The sequence below is a fragment of the Heptranchias perlo genome, chromosome 13 (genome assembly GCF_035084215.1).
Source record: "Heptranchias perlo isolate sHepPer1 chromosome 13, sHepPer1.hap1, whole genome shotgun sequence".
Classification (NCBI taxonomy): domain Eukaryota; kingdom Metazoa; phylum Chordata; class Chondrichthyes; order Hexanchiformes; family Hexanchidae; genus Heptranchias; species Heptranchias perlo.
The window spans coordinates 23,568,611-23,595,676 of record NC_090337.1 but is presented as its reverse complement, the minus strand read 5'-3'; the positions used below and the strand labels follow the sequence as shown (position 1 = coordinate 23,595,676).

General features: G+C 42.2%; 1 protein-coding gene across 6 annotated transcripts in view; it reads right to left on the bottom strand.

The window, feature by feature from the left end:
- Window positions 1–27,066, bottom strand: part of tnk2b (tyrosine kinase, non-receptor, 2b) — a 195,535-nt gene that overhangs the window by 70,407 nt on the left and 98,062 nt on the right. Inside the window, exon 1 of one of the 6 annotated variants that reach the window (XM_067995158.1) lies at window positions 8,662–9,046. The exons of 1 other annotated variant lie outside the window; for it this stretch is intronic. In XM_067995158.1, the coding sequence (XP_067851259.1) occupies window positions 8,662–8,724 (63 nt within the window). In that variant the 5' untranslated portion in view covers window positions 8,725–9,046. Of the gene's footprint in view, window positions 1–8,661; window positions 9,047–27,066 lie in introns of those variants that run through there. 4 more of the 6 variants (XM_067995160.1, XM_067995157.1, XM_067995159.1 and 1 more) reach the window with 4 other exon arrangements.

Here is a 27,066-nt window from a genome sequence, read left to right as displayed (position 1 = left end):
CCATTTTTAAATGACTTCGGCAAGCTGTGTTTTGGGAATAATTCTCTGCAGACTTGATTTCTCTGTGTTGGAAAGAATCTACATTACTGGCTGGTATGCAGACTGCCACAGAAAGCAGATAATCCCTCATCAGATTATTGCCTTTATCTGTGTTAACTGGCGAATTTAGTGGGGGGAAAGTATATGAAAGTTGCCCTGTTTCACAGGTGTAAACATTGTAAAGAAAAAAAGAACTTGTATTTATAGAGCACCTTTCATTACTTAGGGTACCCTAAAGTGCTTTGCAGCCAATGAAGTAGTTGAAGTGTAGTCACTGTTGTACGAGGCAGCCAATTTGCACATAGTAAGGTCTCGCAAACAGCAATGAAATAAATGACCAGATTAACCGTTTTAGGTGTTGGACGAGGGATAAATGCTGACCAGGACACCGGGAGAACTCCCCTGCTCTTCTTCGAAAATTGCCGTGGGATATTTTATGCCCACTTGAGGGCAGACAGGGCCTTGGATTAACATCTCATCCAAAGACAGCACCTCTGACAGTACTGCACTCCCTCAGTACCGCACTCAGGTGCCAGCTTAGATTATGTGCACAAGCCTCTGGTGTGCTTGAACACATGACCATCTGACTCAGAGGCGAGCGTTAGGAAAACCTGTCAGACAGATTGTGTCTTTGAAACCTACTTGTGTTCCATCAGTAGATTCACCAATGGTAAATTGTTGTGTTGCCATGCTGGTCAATACAGCAACCATGGCAGGTGGAATTCTTTAAACAAACTGAGAATCATTAGGACCACAATATTCCTCTTGATCATGGCCAATACAAGTTTACCATTTCATAAGTATTTTAAATTCCAGCCTTCAATATGCATAAAATAGAATTTCACATAAGCTATTACTGAACTAAAAACAGGCATTCTTTCACTCATGAGACAGTCCTTCACAAACTTGATACATCTGCACTACTTGTTCGGGGAAATGAAGCCAAAAGTCACACAAACAGGAAAGGGAAGCTGTGTATCCAACTTTACAAACTGATTAAAAATTCAACCTGAGTGCAAGAGATTAGAATGATTATTTGTGGTGCAATATCCTAGAGATACATGCAGGCACATACTGCTGAATATTACAGATCACAGAGAAAACAACTCTGTACGACAGACAACTGTTAACTCATTCTGGATTATGGATCTCTGCATGACTACTGATGCTTTTCAACAGTCAGCTGGCAGTGAGCTTCATTTGAGGTGTGTGAAAAACACCAGTTTTTTCAAATGTCCCACTTCCATATGCTGCTCATTCAGGTGACTCAGACAAGGGCTCAAAACTCACCCACAACGAGCTCAGTTGGGATGGTTGTAGGGGACTATTCTATTTTGTCATGAAGATGTGATTTTAACAGGGACAGACAGAAGTACTGACAGAAATCTAATAAGATTTGTTACATGTGCTGTTCATTGCTTGACAGACACATATAATTGAATAGTTTCCAAAATAATGAAAGGAGTAGTGCAAATTACAATATGGGGCTACATTACCATAAAGGCATTTTGTTCAAGGCATACATCCACATTAAAAATTCACAGAGAGCAGCAGCAAGAGGAGTGAATGGGAGAACAATATGCCAGGAAACTGAGCCCTGCCCCTTTCCACCATCATTTATATGTAGCAGGCGGGAACGGGGAGGGAAATGAAGCTCAGGGCAGAGAGGCAGCGATAAGCCTTGCAGCCCGATTTTGTCGTTTTAACTCAATTGCAGAGGACAAATCCAGAGAAAAATAAATCTGCAACGACTGAAATCAGCAGGTAACATAACAGAGGCTGTAGAAATCATCCTGCAAAAAGCAAGTGCTACTGTTTCCTGCAGTTTAAATAAATGTTGTACAAGGGGCATGCTGGAACAAATATTGACAGCAGTTTTTAAGCTGCAAATAATAAACACCCTATCAACTACCCCCCCAACCCCCACCAAAATGGATATGAAATCAAATGTGGAATCATATCTTTAGCCTATAACCCACACACAGTCAGTTCTGTAACCTTTGGGACAATAACTTACACTACAGGGCTCATTCACAGTTAGCATTTGTATATAAAAAAAATTACTCATAATACTACATTGACTATCGATGAGTGAAACAGCCACTAAGTCCAAACTGCCATTGGAGTGACAACACAACACTAGCTTTAGCCACAGAGAATAGACTGGTCCAGATGAATAAAGGAAATCAGTGTGCAAGAGTGCAAACACAAGGATTTCATCTTTCTCTATACTTCAGCTTTTGAGGCACTGAACTTGCTCGAATATAATCCACTTTTGTACAGGCCATCTTGAAGTATAAATGATGCAGCTGGGAGTAAAGTGCTTTCCCTCCAAAAACACAGTGCTATTACTGTTCTGTAAAATGGCTTGAAGAAGCTGTGCTCTATGTGGCACATTTCACACTGTGCAAATGAATTTGATTTTGTGAGCATCAACCAAGTTTGTTATCTGCAAGACTTACATTCTACACAAACAAGAGTCAAAAATACTGCTCCAATTACAGTCCGCCCAGCAGGAAACGGAGTGGTCAGAAGCAATCATCTATTGAAGTGGACTATTCAACGCCTCCTCTGGCTAAATATTTTTGATTATGCAGCCGGTTAACAAAACAGACTAACATTGACAGCTGGCGCACTCATCCACAACCTTCACTGCTTCTGAAGCACTCGGGGCAGATGTCGGTAACCATCAGGGAAATTCAGAGTTCATCATCCTCCTGTTCTGAAATGGAAGGCAAATCTAGAGATCGCGTCATAAAGAAGGTAAGTGGCTCTACAGATAATACATGGTTCACGTGATGTCCTGGACTGGTTTCGATTGCCTGAGGGCAGTGGACAGGAATTTTCCAGAGTATTTTTTCCCTTATTGGTCCTGGGTTTTTCTCTTTTTTTTGCCTCTCCCAGGAGGTTACATGGCTGAGGGGGATGGGAAGTGTCTAGTCATGATGTTAAAGCCATCACGAGTGTGGTGCAGGCTTGAAGGACCAGCTGGTTTATCCTGCCCATCAATTCCGTATGTTTCATATGCTTTTATCATATCACATATATCCTATTTATATACAATATGGTGAGGGTAGTGGTGCTTCTGAAATTGCCCTGTTCACATTGTGGAGCCCATTCAGAGTAACAACAAGTTATCAACTGCATACGTCCACTTATTCAAAACTGATAACTACAGTGCATGATCCTGACTTTAAAATTTCTGGGCCCAAACCTTCCTCAATGTTGAGGGAAGGTCCATATACAGACAGCAGCATAACAACTGTGCTGTCCACTCACCTGGACTGGTCGGTCAGCCTCTCAATAGCCAGGAGAAACGGTGGCCAATAGCATCCAATGCTGCCTGTGCCAAGTCATTTACTTTTGACTTTGGCAAGCTTTCCCCACCCCCAACTGCACCCCCCCACCCCCGCTACAAAAGACTGCTTGAAAGTCCAGTACCTCTAGAGTCACCTGAGCGGCCCCTTGTTATATTACAGCACTGCTAACCGAAGGAAAGACTCGTGAAATAAATGCTGCAGAACAGGCTCGCATTCTCAGCTAGGGAACACACATGGTGCACGAGACCTAAAGCAAACATATACATTCACAGGTACATGCATGTGCCAATTGAAAGATTTTCGTTTCATTCCTACTAGCAGTGCAGTGATGGCAGGAGAAGACCGACAGAAGAGGAGAAGCAGTAGATTTTGGACAACATCCAGGCTTGGGCTGATAAGTGGCAAGTAACATTCGTGCCAGACAAGTGCCAGGCACTGACCATCTCCAACAAGAGAGAGTCTAACCACCTCCCCTTGACATTTAACGGCATTACCATCGCGAATCCCCCACCATCAACATCCTGGGGGTTACCATTGACCAGAAACTTAACTGGACCAGCCACATAAATACTGTGGCTGCAAGAACAGGTCAGAGGCTGGGTATTCTGCAGCGAGTGACTCACCTCCTGACTCCCCCAAAGCCTTTCCACCATCTACAAGGCACAAGTCAGGAGTGTGATGGAATACTCTCCACTTGCCTGGATGAGTGCAGCTCCAACAACACTCAAGAAGCTTGACACCATCCAGGACAAAGCAGCCTGCTTGATTGGCACCCCATCCACCACCCTAAACATTCACTCCCTTCACCACCGGCGCATCGTGGCTGCAGTGTGTACCATCCACAGGATGCACTGCAGCAACTCGCCAAAGCTTCTTCGACAGCACCTCCCAAATCTGCGACCTCTACCACCTAGAAGGACAAAGGCAGCAGGCACATGGGAACACCACAACCTGCACGTTCCCCTCCAAGTCACACACCATCCCGACTTGGAAATATATCGCCGTTCCTTAATCGTCGCTGGGTCAAAATCCTGGAACTCCCTTCCTAACAGCACTGTGGGAGAACCTTCACCACACCGACTGCAGCGGTTCAAGGCGGTGGCTCACCACCACCTTCTCAAGGGAAATTTGGGATGGGCAATAAATGCTGGCCTTGCCAGCGACGCCCACATCCCATAAACAAATAAAAAAAAGAGGCAAGACACTGCCTCAAATCCAGCCATAATACGAAGACTAGTTACCAGTTCCAAAATGGACAGAGTTTGAGCATTCTGCAGCACAAAACTCTGAAGTGCAGTGCAAGCAGCATTAGTTTGACAATTTTTACTTGGAGAGACCCTGAGCATACAGTATACAGGAAATGAAATGACACACTGATGGACATGTGTTTGGGGGGGGGGGCGGGGGGGGAGGGAGGGAAAGAGTGCATGCAGGGTTAAGAGTTCAGAATAAAGGGGCCTATGTTCAAAAATTCACACTTGAAATAAAATATCCCCCAAACCCCCCCCCCCCACCTCAACCACCCTGAGAAAAATCTGACATTGTTTATATTCAACACAGTTGTGACTCAAGAATATACACAGAAAGCAACTTTATTAGTATTTAAATAAGATGTAAATGACGTGAAAGCTGCTGGGATGCAAGCTGCACATCAGTGCTGACTCCCTCCACAGGCGTAGGAAGATTCATTGTGCCAGATTGGTAAAATACAAAAATTTCATCGACCCGGTCTAACAAATAACACTTGCAACAGCTGCAGCCTCAACTAGAGCCAGGACATCAAGGGAAACCAGCAGAAGGATCTCGCCAACAAAACAGACAAAAAGAATGTTTGTTAATAAACTGATATAATGTGACATCCTTTTCAACAAGAATGGTCTATTCCCAGGGATTTATTACAGTTATTGATTCAAAAGATGAAGGCCTTAAATTAGCACCATTGGCTGCATTTCTCCCTTTCAATATTCATCTCACATCTGTTATTTTAGAAATAGCCCTCAGATAAAAATGTGCCTGGTCCAGATCAGACACGCTATCAAGCGTGACATAAAGGGTCCTCATTAGTATCTGACCCGGGCTGCACTTAACTTACCAATCCCTAGTGCAGTTACTAGGTACAAAGTGCAACCGTGGAGATACAATGGCACTCAGTGTCTCTCAGGCATTTTACCAACTGTGCACTGGTGATGATGTTGATGCAGAGATTGTGTTCTTTGGGCCTTTTTCGTTGTACTCCTTTTATACTCCAGGTGTGGCAAGAAACAATCAATAGGTATGCATAAATCACTGCTCCATTCCTCACAACCAAAGAAGTCAATGGCATGAAACCTACAAAAAAAAAACCTCAATCCCAAACAGATATAAAAGCCTATAACCATACAATCTTTTCTATTTCTTGCTAACTTATTCTCTTCCAGTTCACTGTCTGCCTCAAAGTTGTTTTTCTATTTATACACTTCCTCCCATCTGCTCCACACCTGACTTAAATGTTTGATTTCCTTCAAACTCCACTTTGTTCTGCTTGCTCTCTCTCCTGCTTTGGTTTTCATTTCCTTTGCTCAATCACCACCCACATCATCTGCATCCCAGATGTCATTGCAGATGTATCACATGACCTCAATGATATATTCATCCGCCAACATAGGACAATTTGAAATTATCCCCTAAACATTACCAAAAATAACTTCACCCTGCATACCTAGTTGGAATTGGGGTCAGGTGACTTCAGGTTGTTTGATTCAAATCAGTGGCCACCATCACAATAAAAACAGTTCTGGAGCACCTCCACATCAGTAACACCACCAAAGAATAAGATGTTACATCGAGTTACATCAAAACTAAAACACAGAAACAGACCCAACTGGTCTATGCTGGCATTTATGCTGCATGTGGTGAGGGGACCTGATGAAGCAGATCTCCCCTGGGGCAAGGGATTTGACGCTTTTAAGTCAACTAATATTTTATAATAATTTCTCCCCATAAACAATGGGAGAATACTTGGCACAAAATGTACTGTAGGAAAAATAATGTGGAAAGCCTGTTACTATAATAAGAATTACTGCGTTGTTAAAATAATAAAGATGTACATGATCTCTCTCCCCTCCTGGGACTCTCGGGACGGCGTACAGGTGTCCGGTGGCTGTGCTGGGTCTGACCTATGGCGGTAGGGGCAGCCGAAGCCAGTTGAAATCGTGCTGTTTTAAAAAACCCACACCCAGAACTTCTCTGTCTTTTCCCTGAATGAGCGGAGTTTGACGAGACCGCCCTCCCGAACTCAGCAAGGAAGTGATATAGCCAAGGTGATTGAAACATGGCTTGACCCGGAAGTGACACAGCCAAGGTGATTGAAGCATGGCTTGGACAGGAAGAGACACAACGAGAACACACCTGAGTGCTTAAGGGGTGCCAGACTGCAGATTAATCTAATCATGGGCCGGCACCAGCTAAACGAGGTACTTAACAAAAGGGACACTATAGGCCAAGGCCTGTACATGAGCAAAGGAACCAATTGAAAGATGGCCATGCAGCTGAGGCCCAATCGCTGGGCCCAAAGGGATTATGCATGAGGTGGCCATGCACCTAAAAAGGTATAAGAGAGGGATGCCAAGTTCAGACCACGCGGCGGAGAAGGATAACGAGCCAGGAAGGATGTGAGGAGGTTTCCTAAAGGCCAGAAGAGGAACAAGAAAAAGAAGTTAAGGATCCCGAGTCAGCACGCTCTGTCGTCCAAGGGAAAAACGGAAAGTAAAGCCTGTATAATATCTGTACATTATTGTCTTGTTTGTTAAACTATATGGATGTATGTGTTTAATAAATCTTTCCAAGTTGTTTTGAACAAATTGGTCTTACTGTCGATTTGTGCCAGTTGCAACCTTAAAAGTAACATAAGTAAAATTCCTTCCACTTTAGTAAGTATGGTTTACACACTGGAGGTGGACATAGGGTTAAATCTTCTAAGTCTGCAGCAAGGAGCCTTGCCTGCCACCAGTGTGCATTGGGAAATTTTGGGCACGTTGCCTGCGATTTTCTGTCCAAGGTTGGAAAATCGTGGGAAACATGCCTGCAATTTTCTAATAATTGCTGGGGGCAGGTGAGGGAGCTTGCTGATATCATGGACATAGACAGCACAGGGGGGTATACAATTGGTGAGCTAGCGAGGGAAGGAGGATTAAAATTTGCCAGGGTTCCTGTTCCTGATCATTTAATGGCTCCTGTTGGAAAGAGCAAGTGCGGAGCTTGGATGAGGACAGGATCGAACTTGGCTGTGATGACATTCATGGTTGAATGCCTGAGGAGAGGGCTGAGGAAATAGAGGAGGAAGTAGATAATCAAACATAACAGGAGCTCAGCAATAAAAACAAATAGCTGCAAACACAAAGAAGGTCCGTCAGCATCTGAAAAGAGAAAACAGATAAATGTTTCAGGTGTAGATTTAACCTGATGCAAGTTCTTTTTAAAAGCGGACAGACCTGCAGTATATTTCCAGCATTCTGTGCCACTTTCAGATTTTCAGCCGCCTTCTTTTCACCAGTAACAAGCTCATCCCAAGAAAGCATTGCTGAAACATGATCAGCACCAATTGATTGGTCGCTGATGAAATTTTGCATCAAATCAGTAATCCACTTCCCATTAGATCAGCTGTCCTCCAGTTGATTATCTTTACAAGAAATGTTCACACTTTAAAGATTTCAAGTGGCTTCTAAAGAAACTATCCTCACCATGAGGGAAAGTCAGTTGAGGTTCAGCTGGAAAACACCTTACAGAAAACAAACAGCAAGTTGTTTTTCAAGTACCTTTTTGTCATTCTTTGTAGTGACTTCTAAACTAAGCCCACATGATGCTATACAACCGCTGATGTGACTTTTATGACACTAGGGGGTATAGTTTCCTTTGGTTGCTAACATAAATGACAAAGTCGGTGTAAGTACAAAACAGAAAAAACTATCTTATACTTCATTAGCGGCCACAGAAAATTGCATTCCTAAATGTGTTAAGCTCCACACCAAAGGTACCTGCACATATTGCACTGATATCTTCACTGAGGTTGCCGTAACAACATACAGCAGATTAGCAAAGATCCAGGTGTGGGATACCGAGAAGGGCATTGATTCACATGCTGTGTGCACACTGATATTCTCTCATGTAAGGTGCATGTGTGACATCAGTGAATTCTCTTTCGATACACACCAGTCTTAAGAAATGCTGCACATTTCTACTTATTAAATCTAGGCCTATCAACAACTGCTGCTCTTAACTAGTATTTGCATTTTTAAAAAAAAATCAAGAACACCACCCAACTTACTTTATAAACATGAAAACGTGCCAGAAAAGGAATGGATCTCTTCAGTTTGTCAAAGCGACGCATGCCTGTGCCGTGTTCTGTTTCCCTTACTTTCTTAGTTGTCAAGATTAAAGTGTTCTCCCTTTAAGCAACTCCAGAATTCCAACTTATCCATTCCACTCTCCCTGGAGTAAAAATTCCTCAACTTCCCATGACATGGAAAACTGCCGCTTTTTCTATGGGGCACAATTCTACATCCCATCATTTTCCGTTTTCTTGGAATTATAAAAGCAGAACTCGTTTTGCATGTTCACTGTTCACGACTCAAGTGATTTTTTTTTGTCGATGGAATAAACAGAAGCTTTCTCCAATAACATTCGTCTCAAAGCTGCCATACGCTGTAGGAGTCGACCGAGTACTGAATGGTAAAACTGTGCTGCTCTGCTATTCAACTGCAGCACAATTTGGACAGAAGCCAGGAGGTCAATATTAACTGGAGGATGGAGAGTTCATTTCCTGTGGGCCCCTCAGCTGATGCTTTAACAAGGCGATTCTCCACGCCTCCACACATACCGCCACCCCCCTCCAACCAGCACAGGAGCACACAAGATAAAGCAGTGCTGTACTCAGGCCCTGTATTTAAGCTGGAGAAGGCTAACCTGCGGTTTCTTGTCTCAATCCCCACCGAAAGCAGGCAGAAACGCAGAAACTCTCAGCTGTGCACTCTCCAATGCCCGTTCAATTTAAAGGGACACTGTTTTTATCAGATGTTTGATGATAATTGCTCTTTATTCTTTAACGAGCCAGCTGTCAAATGTGTAATTTTCATCAAAATGTTATCACATTCAAGTGATACAGTTTCAATGTAACATACACCAAGCCGGGCATTTGTAAACAGATGGAAAAAGATTTGCCCTCCATTTTATCAGGAATGTAGAGCTCCTTTAATGATGTAAGACTTTCAGTGACTCCATTCCTGCGAGAATTCTGCAACAGTTTAAGGCCAATTTCTGTACCAAGTCCAGCCAAGCTATCTAGCAAGAGAATATAGATTCTGCAACAGATCTATCCAGTTTCTGCACTATATTATGGAGTAGACCATTCATATTTATATCTTAAAAAAGTGTAACAGCAGCAATTTTTAGATTAAAAAATAACAGCAAAATTTAGAGCCACTTGATCTATAAACTTATGGTACTTGAAGAAAAGAGGGGAATAGAGCAGGTGCAAGAGCAAGAGCAGCAGTAGAACAGGGAACAGAAACCTGAAGCAGCCAGCCAGCCCCCAAGAGCAATCAAGCAGCCGCTCCCCTACTCCACCACTTGCCAACCTTCAAGAAGGGAAGACTCCAGTCTCATGTAGTATGGGAATAGGAGTAGTGGCATCAGAACAGACAGAAGCAACACCAGGATCGGGAGCAGGAAGGGCAACACTAGCACAATGGGCCTTTACGGTCAGCTTGTTAGTCGATATAAAAGTTTCACAGTAGATTTCCATAACTAACAAAACCATTTTCTTCAAAACGCAACAGAGGAGAAATTCTGAGGCAATTTCCAAGGCTGCAGAACACCAACAGCCCTGATTATAGATGGGCTTTTCTCTACACTAACGGGTGCCGTTGTTAAAATAGATTTCAAAGTCAAGTACAGCAAGCCTCATCAGACACAATCGTAAATTGGTCTGCTGCTGGAGAGATTAAAGAAATACACGTGCTAAAGACATTTGTATCCAGTTTGGATCACAAGGGGATGCTACTGTTACATCCCTGGAATGATGCTAAGTGCAAGGAGTGACAGGGCAGTGAGAATCAACTCCCATAAAAGTAAGACACTCAGACTCCTTCCGAGAGCGACAGATGACAGAACACGAGAAGGTATCTATGGCAGACCTGAATTGTAACAATGATATAAAGGAAGAGAGAAAGCCAGAGAGAGAAAGAGGCGGAGTCAAAGATGGGCCGAGTTCCACAGGACAAACATTTCAATCAGAGACAGGCCCCGATTTTTCCGGGAATGCAGGGAGGGAGTGCGGCAGCATTGGGTAAACCCAGCAAGGCCGGGGACGTGGAGGTCCTGCCGAATTTAACGGCAGGACCTCTATCATTTTTTTCACCTGTTTCCCACTTGACAGCCGGGCCAGCTGCTGGGTGGGGAATCCAGCAGCAGAAGGCCGCAGCTGGGGACCTTTGGGGACGGACCCCGGCAATCGGGAGCAGGGTAGGGAGTGAGAGATCAGGGCTTGGGCCCTCTCCCTCTCGTCGTGGGGGGGATTAACATGGCACAAAGTTCACATGGGGAGATGCTGGACAATGGGAAGTTAGAGAAAAAAAAAGTAGTTTGCCTTAGCAAACAAAATCCTCCTATCCCACCTCCCCCTCCCCTCCCTCTCTGTCCTGTCCCATTCACCCTTCCACTTCTCTCCCCCTTTTCTCTCTCTCCATTTCCATTTTCCCATCCCCCCTCTCCATCTCCACTTCCCCCCTCACCCCATCTTTCCCTTCCCCTCAATCCTCCACCTCTCCTCTCCCTTTTCCTCCTCTCACTTTCCACCCTCTACTACACAGCCCTCTTCTTTCCCCTTGCTCTCCTCTGCACTCTCCCTTTCACTCTGCCCACCCCCACTACCATCTCCCCATCTTCTTCTCACTTTCCATCTCCCCCGATCCAACTTCCCATTTTCCCCTTATCGACTGTTCCCGCTTCTCTTCTCTCTCCAACTCCTACAACCCTCTCCCCTTCCTCCTCCCTTCCCCTTTTCTGCCTCCACCTCCTCACCTCATCTTCCCCCAACCCACTTCCCTTTAGCCTCTCATCTTCCTCTCTCTTCACCTTCCCTGTCTCTCCCACTACCCTCTCGTCTCCCCTTCCCTTCCCCACCCCCTCCTCTTTGTCCTCCCCTCATTCACCCATTCTCCTCTACCCCTTCCCCGTCTCCTTCTTCCCCACCCCCTCTTCCCCTACTGATCCTCTCTCCCCTCATCCTCTGCGCTTTCCCCTACTCCGGTTCCTCATTCCCTTCCCTTTACCTCTCGCCTCCATTTCCCCCGTCTCTCCCCTTCCCTCTTTACACTTTCAATCTTCCCTATCTCTCCAATTCCCTGTTTCTCCCTCCTCCTTCATCGCTCTCCTTCCCTTATCCCTCCTCTCCTCTTCTCTTCCCTTCCCTTCCTCCTCCTCCTCCTCCTCCTCCCACCTGCTTCTCTTTTCAGATGGCAACAGACCTGTGTATGTCTTGTATTTTCAGTTTTTATTTTCAGATTTCCAGCACTTTTACCTCTAAGTAATGCCCCTGTTGTATGGTGCACTCGGCAGAAGTTCATTTCTCAGGCAACTCTGTATCAGCACCAATTGCAAAGACACCAAGATTTTAAAAAAGCAAGCAGCTGACAGACTACTAAAGAAAAGGCCTGGTCTCTTTGTAACTGTAGTGTTAAAGCATTTGGCAGCAGCATGTGACAGAAGGAGTCACAAAGAGAGCATCAACAATGGGGCAACTAAATTAACAGTTTACAAAGCTTCCTTGATAATACGGCATTTGATTAGCTCCCAACAAACTTGTTAGGACAAGGGTCCACTGTATTTAGAACATAAATGGTAAACTTTGTAATTCGGATTATATAAAATATATAATACAACATACATTATACATATTGTGTATGTAGATAATCTTTATTATAAAAATGTTGTATCTTATCTACACCAGGCTTGTCTGTGTGTCAACTGGGTCAATTTTCTTCTTATTGGTCATTCTGGTTATTTTTCTACTTTCTTTATTCATCAACCATGTTATGCAAAACCTCTCCCCAATTTCAATTTTCCTCCCAAACATATTCCACCAAAAAACTTCCTATCCTACCCAACCACATTCTAGTGTTTTGTTGTGGCCCACTCCCTCCTGATCTCTCTATGCGCCTTCAGGCGCTTGTTCCTCTACCCACTCCTGCAGAAAGAAAAAGAAAATGGGAAAATGAAAAGAAATGAGAGAAAAGGAGAGAGTGAGGGTGAAGAAAAGCCCTCTCTCTCTGAGCACTCATCCACCAGGGTGAGGAAGAATTTGAGAGGTGTTTATGGAGTAGGGTACACTTGGAATCGGTCCATGCATTCTGCTGCAAGGAGAGTTTGGGAGGCAGCCTTCACTATTCTTTCCAATTCTTTCTCATCAGTAGGTGGAGTGCAGATACTTCATACAGAGTGTACTTTTAGAAAGGCAGGCATCTAATTTAGTATTAAAGTGAAACACTACTGTACCATTCATATGGTGCCTACTGTATAGTTCTACATAACCCTTGAACACCCACTCAATATTGTGAATATGTATAATGGGTGGATATGAAATGGATTAAGAACCTTGCCCCCACCTAGCTTTTTTTAAACTTTTCTTGAAAGGAAACTTGCTCTCTGCCCCCTCACACCATTGTGAGTCCTCATCCCTGCCTCTTTCCTTTTTCAATCCCTGTTACCAGCTGATCTTTTTTCTCTCTACTCCCTTCAGTTTTTCCCCCTCTTCCACTATTTTTTTCCTCTCCTCATCCCCAACTAATTTTCTTTTCCCCCAGCTCATCACCAATTCCATCTACTCCATCCAATGTGTCAAACCCAACCCTCCCTTGCACTTCTTTCTGGCATCAGCCTCCAGCCCCAACACCCCATTGTCTCTCTCTCATCTATGAATGTTGCATCAGCTCCTGGACAGGCTTTCACTACCCAATCCCAATACCCAACCACAGCCCAGTACTTGCTGGCTACAATCTTACTCGATATCTGGTAAACCCCAGAAACTGAGTACAACAATAAAGGAACATCGTGGGAGGGACAGAGAGAAACTGGTGGACATGCAGAAGAAAGAAGAGACAGAATGCAAAAAAGAATCTTACCGGAAGAGTCAGAGAGAAAGACTGAGAAAAACTGTTGCACGTAGAGACACATGTTAACGTGAAAATAGCATGAGACAGCCATAGAGAGGGAGAACAAAATAAGGTGAATAGAAAGTGAAAGAGGGGCACAGAAAGATTTTAAAAAACAGGAATGAACTGGAAAACTCTTACAGGAAGCAGAAACAAATTTGGTATCACTAAGCAACACCACAGAACATCAACTTAAATAATGAACTGTGTGTTACTGGTTATAGTGCTCCTGTAAGGGGTGTGTGCGGAAGGGAGGACGCGAGCGAGAATGAGAAGGTGAAAGTGAGTTTGCGTGGGTGTGTGTGAGAGAGTGAGAGAGAGCGTAAGAGCGAGCAAGAGTGCGTGTTAGAAATATGTTGTGTGTAACTTGGTATAATGCTCTCCTGTTCTAATGCAAGATGTTCTCCAACTCACTATAAACAGTATCAAAGGTGAAATATTGTTGAAAATGATTGAGAGCTAATTGAAGTTTAAATTTAGTTGCAACATTTGATGAAGTCGCAGTTTCCCTGATGAATTCCAAATGCTGATGAACCCCATTTTCTGAATAAATGGAACACTATACATTTAAGCAGCGTAGCTCCTAAAATGCTTCCTGCTCTACAATATTTAACAAATGCATACTGTCCTGTTAAACTTTGAAACTTTCATTTTAGCATTTACACGCCAATTGACAGTTCTGTGTGAACTTCCAGAAGGAAACGGAACCAATGAATACCTGCCTGCACATAAATGCTAACCTTCCTGTCAGATCACTGGTTCAGTGACCCCACTGTCTCTCACAAACCATCCAACACTAACAAAGCAATGGCTTTAAAGAACACAGGCAGACAAAGGAAAACAACAACTCTCCTGAAGCAGAAAAGTCATTAGGTCCCTCTCCTTCATTTTTCAAAGATCCATGAAGAAAAACTTTTTTTTATATAAACACAGCGAGTGGTTAGGATCTGGAATGCACTGCCCGAGGGAGTGGTGAAGGCAGATTCAATCATGGTCTTCAAAAGGGAACTGGATGAGTACTTGAAAGGAAAAAATTTGCAGGGCCATGGGGAAAGGGCAGGGGAGTGGAACTAGCTGGATTGCTCTTGCATAGAGCTGGCACGGATTTGATGGGCCGAATGGCTTCTTCCCGTGCTGTAACCTATGATTCTTCCTCTTTTAAAAGTGATGGTTTCCTGCCTTTGTTTTCTCTCTTAACAGGTCACTGGCTGCATGTTATCTTCCAGAGCAGACTCTTTGGGCCACAAAGTTTCACAATCACTTGCAGTTCACTTCATGATCACCCAGCAGATGGCAGGATTCTACAAGGCAAACTGGCCAATATCTTTTTCCCACCTTTCAGATGGAATACATCGCTTGTAGATAATTGTTCATTTGCTGAGGAATTCAGGACTGGAACTGAGCTGGGGATGAACAGCAGTCCAGTCATGACTTTGAAGTTGCAAATCATATACTCGTCCATTTGAGTTACAAGGTTATCTCATGACATGCAATGTCTATGACTGCATGTCAAGAACTATAAACTATCGTTTATGCAATCCCAATTACTGACCCTGGCAGCCCCTACCTAGGACTTTAATTGCACTTCACAATATCCAACATTAGAAATCACAGAAAGGGGATTTTACAGCTGTGTCCTGTTGAAGCTGCAAAAAGGAATCTGAGCTCAAACTGTTAAGGCAGGTTACAGAATGACTCTCACTGCCTCGTCAGACCAAGAGCTGCTACTGCTGTTTTGCAGCTGTGCCACAGCGAGATTCGAGGTAAAATTCAACTACAGCGGTGGCCCAAAATTGGAGGCTGATCCGCTACCGCCCGTTTTGCGCCCCTGCTGAAGTTGAATTTTATCCCCCACATCTCGTATTCTGTTTCAGTTGTGTCAGCTTGGCTCTGAGTCACAGGTGTAAATTCAAACCCCCCACTCCAGCACTTGAGCATATTCTAGGCTGACAATTCAGTACAGTACTGATGGAGTGTTACATTGTCAGAAGTTCTGGGATGGTCATCCTGTGAATTTGTAACTTTAAAATACAAATAGTGGGAGAGTGCCTTTTAGATAAAATCAACTCAGTTTGAATGCTGCGCGCAGTGGGAAGGACTGTCTGGTTTCTTTTAAAAACTGGTTGCATTTTGTATCAGTCAAGGCAAGTTCCCCTCTCCAGCACAACTCATGAGTGTTTTTAATTCTAAATTTTCCCTGCCATTTACAACCTAGTGGAAGCCTTGTTGATGTAGCAAAGTTGATTGCATTGCTTACACTTTCTTGATTTAGTGGCCCCACTCTAAGCCACATTCTGGGTCTAGGCAGTTCTGCTCTCGATATTCCCACTTCTTGGTCAGTGGCCCCATCAACTTTCTGACCTACTTTGTTCCTTACTGCTGCTCTCCATGCAGCGGTTCAATGGGCGAGAGAAGTAAGGAAATGTTAGGAGCCAGAGGACCATTAAAGAATGTATAACGCCATTGCTTTTTACCATTTTCATAAATAACCTAGATATAGGTGTTGGGGGGAGTGGTACGCAAGTTCGCAGATGATAAGAAAATACTTATGGTCTTTGTCCTCGGCCACAACTGCATCTGACGCAGTGTAAGGGGCAGAGGTTTCCCCCCTTACTAGGTTCCATGGGAACTCCTGGAAACAGTGGAGACCCGATCAAACGAAAACTGTATACCATTTACCAGAGGAGTCCGCATGTCTTCCACCAGAGTAACAGCAGGAGCCCAGCAGAATCTCTGTGGAATTTAAGCCCCAAAATGTTATATTTATTTAGTTCCAGGACGGATAAGAATGTCTTGATATCAAAATAAAGCCTTAGAGCAGAGGTCTGATGAAGGGCTACACCGAAACAGTAACCTCTCTTTTCCTCACAAATACTGATCAAAGTAAAGTGCACTTCAAACATTTTCTGTTTTTAAAACATGAGATCAGGTTTACTGTTGGTGATCAGTTTGTATGATGTTACTCTGCTAATTTAACAGCGGTATTAACTCATTTAAAATGATCAGGTTAACATCTTCATTAAAATAACGAACAGAGTATGCTCACTACTGTTGTCAACAGTTATTTCTAACCTACATTGCTTATTTTGACAATGTTAAAAAGGTTTATTTTTCCTCATACCTGGAAATAAAAATCATTTTATGCCATACTCAGTAACAAAACAAAATAACAAATAACATGATTTGCAGGAACAGGTACAAAGAAGCAATATTTATGTTCTCAGCTGGACCCGAGTGACTGTCTCTAGTCTGGGTTTTGCAATTAACAACAACAGCAACAACTTACATTTATATAGCGCCTTTAACGTCGTAACACGTCCCAAGGCACTTCACAGGAGTGTTATCAAACAAAATTTGACACTGAGCCACATAAGGAGGTATTAGGACAGGTGACCATAAGCTTGATCAAAGAGATAGGTTTTAAGGAGCGTCTTAAAGGAGGAGAGGTAGAGCAGCAGAGAGGTTTAGGGAGGGAATTCCAGAGCTTAGGGCCTACACAGCTGAAGGCTGGAGCGATTCAAATTGAGGATGTGCAAGAGGCAAGAATTGGAGGAGCGCAGAGATCGCAGCAAGTTGGGAGAGGTTACAGAGATAGGGAGGGGCGAGGCCGTGGAGGGATTTGAAAACAAGGATGAGAATTTTAAAATCAAGGCGTCCCCGGACTGGGGGCCAATGTAGGTCAGCGAGCAAGGGGTGATGGGTGAACGGGACTTGGTGCAAGTTAGGATACCGGCAGCAGAGTTTTGGATGCGCTCAAGTTTATGGAGGGTGGAAGATGGGAGGCCAGCCAGGAGAGCATTGGAATAGTCCAGTCTGGAGGTAACAAAGGCATGGATGAGGGTTTCAGTAGCAGATGAGTTGAGGCAGGGGCAGAGACAGGCAACATTACAGAGGTGGAAGTAGGCAGTCTTGGTGATGCAGCAGATATGTGGTCGGAAGTTCATCTCAGGGTCAAATAGGACGCCAAGGTTGCGACCGTTCTGGTTCAGCCTCAGCCAGTGGCAAGGGAGAGGGATGGAGTCGATGGCTAGGGAACGGAGTTTTTGGCAGGGACCAAAGACAAATGCTTTGGTCTTGTTGATTACTGTCACTCATGTTTCCAGTGAACACTGACTCTAATGTAGATGTGTGGCTCTCTCCCCAGTCACTTCACAGTAACAAATGAACCTGCACCATGGGCACGTGAACGAACTGAAAACACCTTTCAAAGTTACAGAACATAACTAGGCTTTACAACTCACCTACAAATGGGCCACATTAAATTTTATAGACGTACAGTGTAGTAAAAGTCTAAATATGGGGACCTTAGCGTAATTTTTAAATAAAGTAAAACTCAACTCCCTACTTTGTTTCCAAATCCTGGCTAACCACAAGTGCAGCAGCAGAGGCTCAGATAAAGCCAGTTAATATATTTACACCACAGAACACCCTGCTTATCTCAAAAAAGCTTCTGCAACCAATCTTGACAAGAGTAAGGCAACAGCCAGCTATGATCCAGAACGTTGCTTTGAAGGAAATATGTTTTTAAAATATGTTTTGCGCTTTTAAAAAGCAATCTATTTGTTACATGTAATTTCTCTGGGGACAAACACTAAATAACAAGTAAATGTGACCATCAGAAACCATCAGCTTATCTTAAAAGTTTTCTACCTCAAGTTCATGTGCAACTAATAGTAGAAGAAAGTAACAGCTGATTAATTGGTTGTGACAGCCTTCAGTCTTGCCCTTCCACCGATCTGACTGGTTCTGACCACATCAAGTCAGGACTTCCAACTCAACAGATTGGTTAATATTAACAACTTCCAATCCCAGTGAAAATAATGGTCATTTTTCTTGTGAGGAACTATAGACCCAGTTTTTCTGCTGCCAGATAAGTGAAACAGATAAATGAGACTGTCTCCTGGAATCCAAACGAAAACAGCACCAAATTTATCCAATCTCAGTTTCTAACATTACTCTGTCTCTGTTGGTTTATTTGTTTCTTTGCAAATTTAAGTTCACAAAAGACCATCAATTACTGAAAAGTCTGATTCCTTTGCTTTGTATACAGGCTACTCCTAATAACTTGACGTCATTTTTTTGAGCTAAAAACAATTGAATAATCTAATAATTTGAACTAAGCAAAATAAATAACAGCAAAATGGGAATTTAATGCTAAAAATCTGAGTTATCAGGTAATGTGAGTTGATCATCTGTGGATTAAGAGCAGTCTGTATACATGAAAAGGAATGAAGTCTCTATTGCGTTAAATTTCTGAGGTTCTCTTGTAATTATATAATCTTGAGTTCTGATTGAATCCAGGCCTGCAGACGTGGCCATAACTAAGTAAAATTATTTACAGAAATGTCAGATTGGGTTAAATTGTCACTCTTTCCTGTTTAAGAGTGTCTTTGGAGCAAGATCTTCCACAGGTTCCCTAAGTAGTTTTATCATCCACGATAGTCAGTATAAAAGCTGCCCCAGAGAGATAGACAGAGGTGAGATGGAAAGAGAAAAGCAGAAGAGTGAAGGAAGGGGGAGAGAGAAGAGGAAAGGAGGAAAGCAGAGAGAGAAGAGGAAAGGAGGAAAGCAGAGAGAGAAGAGGAAAGAGCAACACAGAAAAATAAATCATGACTGACAGATACAGAGGGAAAGACAGTCAGACAAATGCACACACAGAAATAGAGACAGGAACAGAAAGTACTGAGCATTGGTGACCGAGGGTGGCACAAATGAATAAAAGCAATAGAAAAAGTACATTCATGGTGAGCACCAGATAGAAAGGATAAAAGGAGAGAAAACCAACAATTGGAAATGCAGCTTTTTCCTCAGTAAAGATTCAGAGAAAAACATTTTAAAAAATGAGACATATTAACACTTTCTATATGATTCAGATTTATAGTCATAAACAACTTCACTAGTAAATATTTGCTCTCTATCAAAAAACAGTATCAAACTTGCACTCCAATAATACTTCTCACAGGCAAACAACACAAGCTCACGCAGCTACGATTTTCATGCTGCAGCCAAAGTCATCACATACCTCACTTCAGACAGTATATAAATATTTAAGATGCTTCAGTTTGATTCTGAATAAAAATATTAACCAAGCGAATCCTAAACTCCAGAATAGAACATTCCAGTTACTCCTTTAGCTGTATACATTAAACATTAGAGTGAGTTTATACTTTGGCAGGAAAAACCAGAGAGCAAGTTATTTTCTTGATGGCAAGAGACTGGAAAGTACTGCAGTACAAAGGGATCTGGGGGTCCTAGTGCAAGAAAATCAAAAAGTTAGTATGCAGGTGCAGCAGGTGATCAAGAAGGCCAACGGAATGTTGGTGTTTATTGCTAGGGGGATAGAATATAAAAACAGGGAGGGTATTGCTGCAGTTATATAAGGTATTGGTGAGACCGCACCTGGAATACTGCATACAGTTTTGGTCTCCATACTTAAGAAAAGACATACTTGCTCTCGAGGCAGTACAAAGAAGGTTCACTCGGTTAATCCTGGGGATGAGGGGGCGGACATATGAGAGGTTGAGTAGATTGGGACTCTACTCATTGGAGTTCAGAAGAATGAGAGGCGATCTTATTGAAACATATAAGATTGTGAAGGGGCTTGATCGGGTGGATGCGGTGAGGATGCTCCCAAGGTTGAGTGAAACTAGAACGAGGGGGCATAATCTTAGAATAAGGGGCTGCTCCTTCAAAACTGAGATGAGGGGAAACTTCTTCACTCAGAGGGTGGTAGGTCTGTGGAATTTGCTGCCCCAGGAAGCTGTGGAAGCTACATCATTGAATAAATTCAAAGCAGAAATAGACAGTTTCCTAGAAGTGAAGGGAATTAGGGGTTACGGGGAGCGGGCAGGAAATTGGACATGAATTTAGATTTGAGGTTAGGATCAGATCAGCCATGATCTTATTAAATGGCGGAGCAGGCTCGAGGGGCCGATTGGCCTACTCCTGCTCCTACTCCTATTTCTTATGTTTGTTCTTACTCCTAACATGCAACTCTCAGGCCTCACTATTTCCCTTTTTGTAATCACAAAATTGTCTTCACCTTCTCAGCTCAGACCCTTCCAGTACCTTCTGTACAATGTAAAACCATCGTATCCCCTATCCTGCTGAGAACATACAACGGTATATAGAAGCCACGGGGAGATACAAAATACACACACCGTCGTAAAATTTATCATTTAGTTTGGCTTTCATTTAGCAGATAAGAAACACTTAAGCACTTGGAAGGGCTGTCAAATATTTAGAAATGCGAAGGATACAATATAGCTACTGTAATTATCTTACGCAATGATTTTTAATATTTTCCTACAAAAAACACCAGAAATTACCTGAATATACGATTAAAAAAACTGGGAATGTTTTGTCCTCTATAGAGACTACAAAAGATTAAAGCCCATGTGGTTTATACTATGGCTTGCTCAATCACATTGTCCAAGCTTGAATCAGTGACGATGTATTCGTCACAAAAGGAACACGAGTTTATTATATGAGAGGGACCATACTCCATTTACAAAAGGGACCCACAGCAGTGAACCCAACTATAGCATATAGATTGCCTTGGTCAAGTTTTTGACCCCTTACAGGGGCATCAGTTCTATAATAAGTGAGTCTATGGTGGCCAAGTGTACAGGCTATATACAGGAGGTATGTCTGCCACCCAGGCAGTGGGCATATTCTATAAGGGTTTAATCCCTACATCAATACACCAGATTCACTAAAACTTCCATACAGTTTTCACTAATGAGAAATATTACATGCTTTGGCTCTTTATTCAATATCAACAGGATTCCTGGTGGCAAACAACCGGAAAACTCAGCATGTCTCACATATAGCTCGTATCCAGCTCAGCTCAGGAGTGACAAAATAAAACTATATGATCTACTGCTAGTCACCAACTACATGTTTGTAATAAATTAAATATATCAATAAAGAGTGTTAAATAAAAAGATTACTTGTGATAATTCATGCCATTCTGTAAAGTTACATTTCTATTTGTGCACTTTACCTGTGTTAAATACTTCAACTAGCCACTTAATGAAGGATTAACATGAGCGCAGCTCTAATGATTAAATGTCATCTCGGAGGGGATGGTCCCTTTGCACAAAGGGAAGAATGCCTGGAACTCACTCTAGAAGTGTCACATGCACAAGAGAACACTCTGGATTGTCACATGGGAGAGAGAACATTCCTATGGGCAGTGAAATTACCAATCTGAGCACTGAATAATGCAGAAATGATTTGGAAAATATTTTCTGGTGAACGGTTTCTTGAATTGCACCAGTTTCATGTGTTCAGGCCTGAACCACCACAAAGAACAGAACGGACACAGACTACGGAGCACTATAGACCTGCTCCTGTTTATAGGACTGAATTTTAAAAAGATGGCAATTTAAATTATTTCATAAATTCTTGAGATTAAGGAATGTTGTTGGGTTCTGGACTTTAATTGTACTTAATTAGTGGAAATTTAAATTTTTATAAAAGAAACAGTAGTTACAACAGAAAATGCAAAGGAAGCAGGAGAAGCTACAATTGGACTCTTTGCTAATGTGATTTGTGGGGGGGGGGGATTTTGAACCCAGGATTCCTACTCCTGATCATTATCCATTTGACTTTTGCTGGAAAATGTATGTGTTGGTTGAGGATAGGATTGAGATAGGCAGTGATGGCAACACTAATTGTGTAGTTTCACTGATGAGGTGAGGTATTGTAGGCCCACCAGCACTCTTGTCCCACTATGAATGAATACCTTCAGGAGAGGACAAAAGCATGAAAACTGGGGGGGGAGGGGTGGAAAGAGGGGGCAAGAACACAGAGATATTTAGTGCTCAGATAGGTTATTCTGAGATCTATTTAAATATTTCCCTCTTCAATTTCTCAACACACCAATGCTTTGGAAACAGTGCCTTATTACAGAAAATGTGCATTCATTTCTCAATAACTGAGATGGGGGGGGAACATTCCTGTAGCTACAACACTGGACCAGTAAATTCTCAATTAATTCTATTTGAATCCCAATTCAACTGAGATTCACACTGTAACTTCCCCAAGGATCAGATATGTCAGTGTTGACTGGAAAAAAATCACTTCTCCTTTTACAGGGCAACTAAATTGATGCACTGACCATATCTTTGAAGATTCCTATGTGCTAACCAGGCAACTGGCAAGGTCAGAAAAGAATAAGAAAGCAAAGACTTTTTAAATGATCGTTTCTGGTATTAAGACTCCATTAACTTGTAGAGAAGTTGTTCAAATTCATATTTATCTTATATGTCTACATATAGAGAAAACTGACAGCTCTATGTAGCAATAAGTGTGAAACTATACAAAGCTATCCCTATGTTATTTCTATACAGACTGTGTTACTTTCTGCATAATGCTAAATAATACTGCAGTTGAAGCATGATGGCCACTAGCAGCTTTAAAGAAAAACACATACAAGAGTAGTAAGGGACCAAACAGCATGTTAGCAGGAACAGCTATACCATCTCTGTGTAGGTTGGCACCATCAATAAGCTACTATAACTTCACTTTGCCCCAATATTGAGGTGACTGCACTCTGCTACCCTTGCAGTAAACAATTACTTGCCCCAATTCAATCTCACCCATCCCAGATGTCAAGGAAATCACATCAGATGCAGGCACAGGGCAATTTCATTTATAAACTGGTTTTCTTCCAATCAAGCCTATCTCTACTAATCAGTCTTGATAATCAGGTTCTGGTACAATACTGAAGGAGGGAATTTATTATTCTTCTCCACATTTTTTTTTAAACCTGTCCTGGAAAGCAGACTGAGGATTATTTTCAATATTACAGACTGTCGACAGAAATACCGAATGGAAATGTATGTGTCTGAATTCCAACGAGATTTGCAGTGAGAATTTATATGACAACAGGCTTAATGCTGCCCTGGAGGAATCATTAAAATTGAAACTGAGGGGGGGAAAACAGTTAGAGAAATTTAACAGTTTCATGAACTGATTCCTTTGGACTTCAGCTGTAACACAAATTAACAGAAGACATCTTCCAATGATTTATGACCTACAAAAACCTTTAACTCGTCTACTTATTTTCAATGGAAAATAATATCTTTATTCTATAGGAATATTACTGTCACTAAACAGGCATGTATTTCACTCCAAGAGGTAAATGGGGGAAAACAGAAATTAATCGAAGCAAATCATCACACAATACTCTCCAGCTGTGAACAGAACTTCATAATTAATTTAATTAGAAAAAATCAGTGCAAAATAAAAATAATTTGTTTCTCAAATCACAAAACAAGCCCATCAGAGGACAATGGAAATTGACTCACATGATCTGTTCTTCAGCTTCCCTTCTGCAGAATTCATTAACCCTTTGAAGCACTATGTTGCCAGCCCAAATACATCAAATGACATCAAAACTCAAGCTCCCATTCTATTTGCTGTGCAAAGACAGCATTATTGTGACAAACCAGCCACAAAAAGCGCAAGTTTTTAATTTTGCAAAAGCCAAATAATAGGACCACGAAGAACCAACAGGACACATCTTCAACTGTAATATCCCTTGAATAAAAGATAAATTGCAATTCTGTCCTACTTTCCAGAGCAAAAATGCTTCTGTCCGCAAAAAGAAGAAAAATTTAAAATATATTTTTAGCATTTTGTCAAGCTGGGACTAGAATCCCAAACTGGTGACCTGTTTCAGAAGCGTGAAAGACAAACGGTGTAATGCACGAGTGCCACATTGCAGCAAGATTCTTTATAGTATGTACTGTATGCAAGGGCGAAAAATGTATTTACATTACACAGCTATACCTCCTCTTCTTCGCTTGACAGCCGCTGGTATTCCGACTGGTCGCTCATGTCTGGGTGATTTATTTCAGATCTCCACAATGGAACATGTAAGATGCACTCTCAAGTGAGGGAATATCAAAGCTGTTTTCAAGGATGCTGCATTAAAAATACATGCTCTCTTTCTTGCTGTCCTCAAACACCCCCTTCCCCTCTGGGTCTTTTCCTCTGTGCTGCAATTTGCAAGTCCCCAAATGTTTAGCACATTTAGTGGCACAGCGACACCGCATTAAAAACACAAACACACACACTGTGTATGTGTGCCCCTCTCTCTCCCACACGCACAATCTCTCAGGCTGCATCAGCTGGTTTTAAACCATACAGCCTCTGCTTTACTGGTTCAGAGATGCTGCATTAAAAACACATGATCACTCCCTCTGTCTAACCATCCTTTTGTCGTTCTAACTCACACGTATACTTTCACTATGTATTCCTGTTTTTCATTCTCTCTTTGTCAGTGCCTCAATCGGTCTGCTTCTCTCCTTTTTTAAAAAAAAACCATTCATTACGTATTATTTGCCTCCCACTCTTCAATTCTCTGCATCTGTTTTTTCTAGCTAGTGTGCATTTCTGTGACTGACTCTGTCCTTTGCCAAGCAGCTGTGTGACTGTATGTCTATACACTAGGACACAAATGAACACACAGACAGCAGTGCCACTCAGTGCTGAGTACTGCCTTGCTCACTGGGAAAATTACCATGCTTCATTAATGACTTGGGGGGAGGGAGAAAGAAGGGGGAAAGAGAGGCCATTCCATTGTACACAGTATTAACACTGATTCAATCTGAGCTTATTAAAACCGAAAAGTCACTGCTTACAGTAGGGACTGCTAAAACAGACATTTTTTTTTTTAAGAACAGTGAATTGCTTCTATGCCACCGTTACACTGGAGCCTATTTAGTTTGGATTCCAGGAGGTCAGTGTCTGAAAATTGATTTCTGATGTTGACACTGCTAATCCAGCTCCATTAACCTAGCAGCAGAATTATAGACGCAACAAAACTACTGCTAATGCCATCGAGACAAAATAGAACTTGTAAATTTCTCGACACTGTGAACATTTCATTGGTTCATTTACCGTGGCGACATGATATACAAGTGAACCCGAAACTTAAAATTCCTCCAGTATTTTAACAGCAGTCGCTTATTATTTCACATCAAAACATCACTATCAAACTCCGCACACACACAAAAAAAAATTGTTCCCAACATTATAGCGACAATCAAATTTTGTGGTTTTTCAACGAGACCTGATGTGGACCTGGTGCACAAAACCAGGACTCTGTGCAATCTTTCTATTCAAAAACCAACAACCTTGTGAAAATAAATTACCCAAAAAACAATAAACTTTTCTCTCCTCTCACCAACCTTTAGAATATCAGATGAATGAGATGGAGCAGAAACTCTGGCTAACAACCAATGCCAGATTCAACATGATCCTCTCAGCTCATGTGCACTCTCATTCTTTTTAAAAAAGGCAGCATTTCCAAATTATTACCCGAAAACACGTCAGATTCCACATGTACGCTGATGACACTCGCAAGAAACTCGCAAGGGATATCAAAACCAATACAAAGAACTTTTATAGTTATATTAGGAAAAAGAGGGTGGTCAGGAGCAGTGTTGGCCCCTTAAAAACTGAAAGTGGGGATATTGTCATTGACAATGGGGAAATGGCGGACATGTTGAACAATTACTTTGCGTCAATATTTACAGTCGAAAAAGAGGATAGCATGTCGGAAATCCCAAGAAAACTAACATTGAATCAGGGACAGGGACTCGATAAAATTAACATAAGTAAAGCAACAGTAATGAAGAAAATAACAACACTAAAGGGTGACAAATCCCCAGGACCAGATGGTTTCCATCCCAGGGTTTTAAAGGAAGTAGGTGAGCACATTGCGGATGCCCTAACTATAATCTTTCAAAGTTCTCTAGATTCAGGAACTGTCCCTCTAGATTGGAAAATTGCACATGTCACTCCGCTTTTTAGGAAAGGAGAGAGAGGGAACCCGGGGAATTATAGACCAGTTAGCCTAACATCTGTTGTGGGGAAAATGCTGGAGTCTATAATTAAGGATAGGGTGACTGAACACCTCGAGAATTTTCAGTTAATCAGAGAGAGCCAGCATGGATTTGTGAAAGGTAGGTTGTGCCTGACAAACCTGATTGAATTTTTTGAAGAGGTGACTAAAGTAGTGGACAGGGGAATGTCAATGGATGTTATTTATATGGACCTCCAGAAGGCATTTGATAAGGTCCCACATAACAGACTGCTAGCTAAGATAGAAGCCCATGGAATCGAGGGAAAAGTACGGACTTGGTTAGGAAGTTGGCTGAGCGAAAGGCGACAGAGAGAAGGGATAATGGGAAGGTACTCACATTGGCAGGATGTGATTAGTGGAGTCCCGCAGGGATCTGTCCTGGGGCCTCAACTATTCACAATATTTATTAACGACTTAGATGAAGGCATAAAAAGTCTCATATCTAAGTTTGCCGATGACACAAAGATTGGTGGCATTGTAAGCAGTGTAGATGAAAACATTAAATTACAAAGGGATATTGATAGATTAGGTGAATGGGCAGAACTGTGGCAAATGAAATTCAATGCAGACAAATGTGAGGTCATCCACTTTGGATCAAAAAAGGATAGAACAGGGTACTTTCTAAATGGTAAAAAGTTAAAAA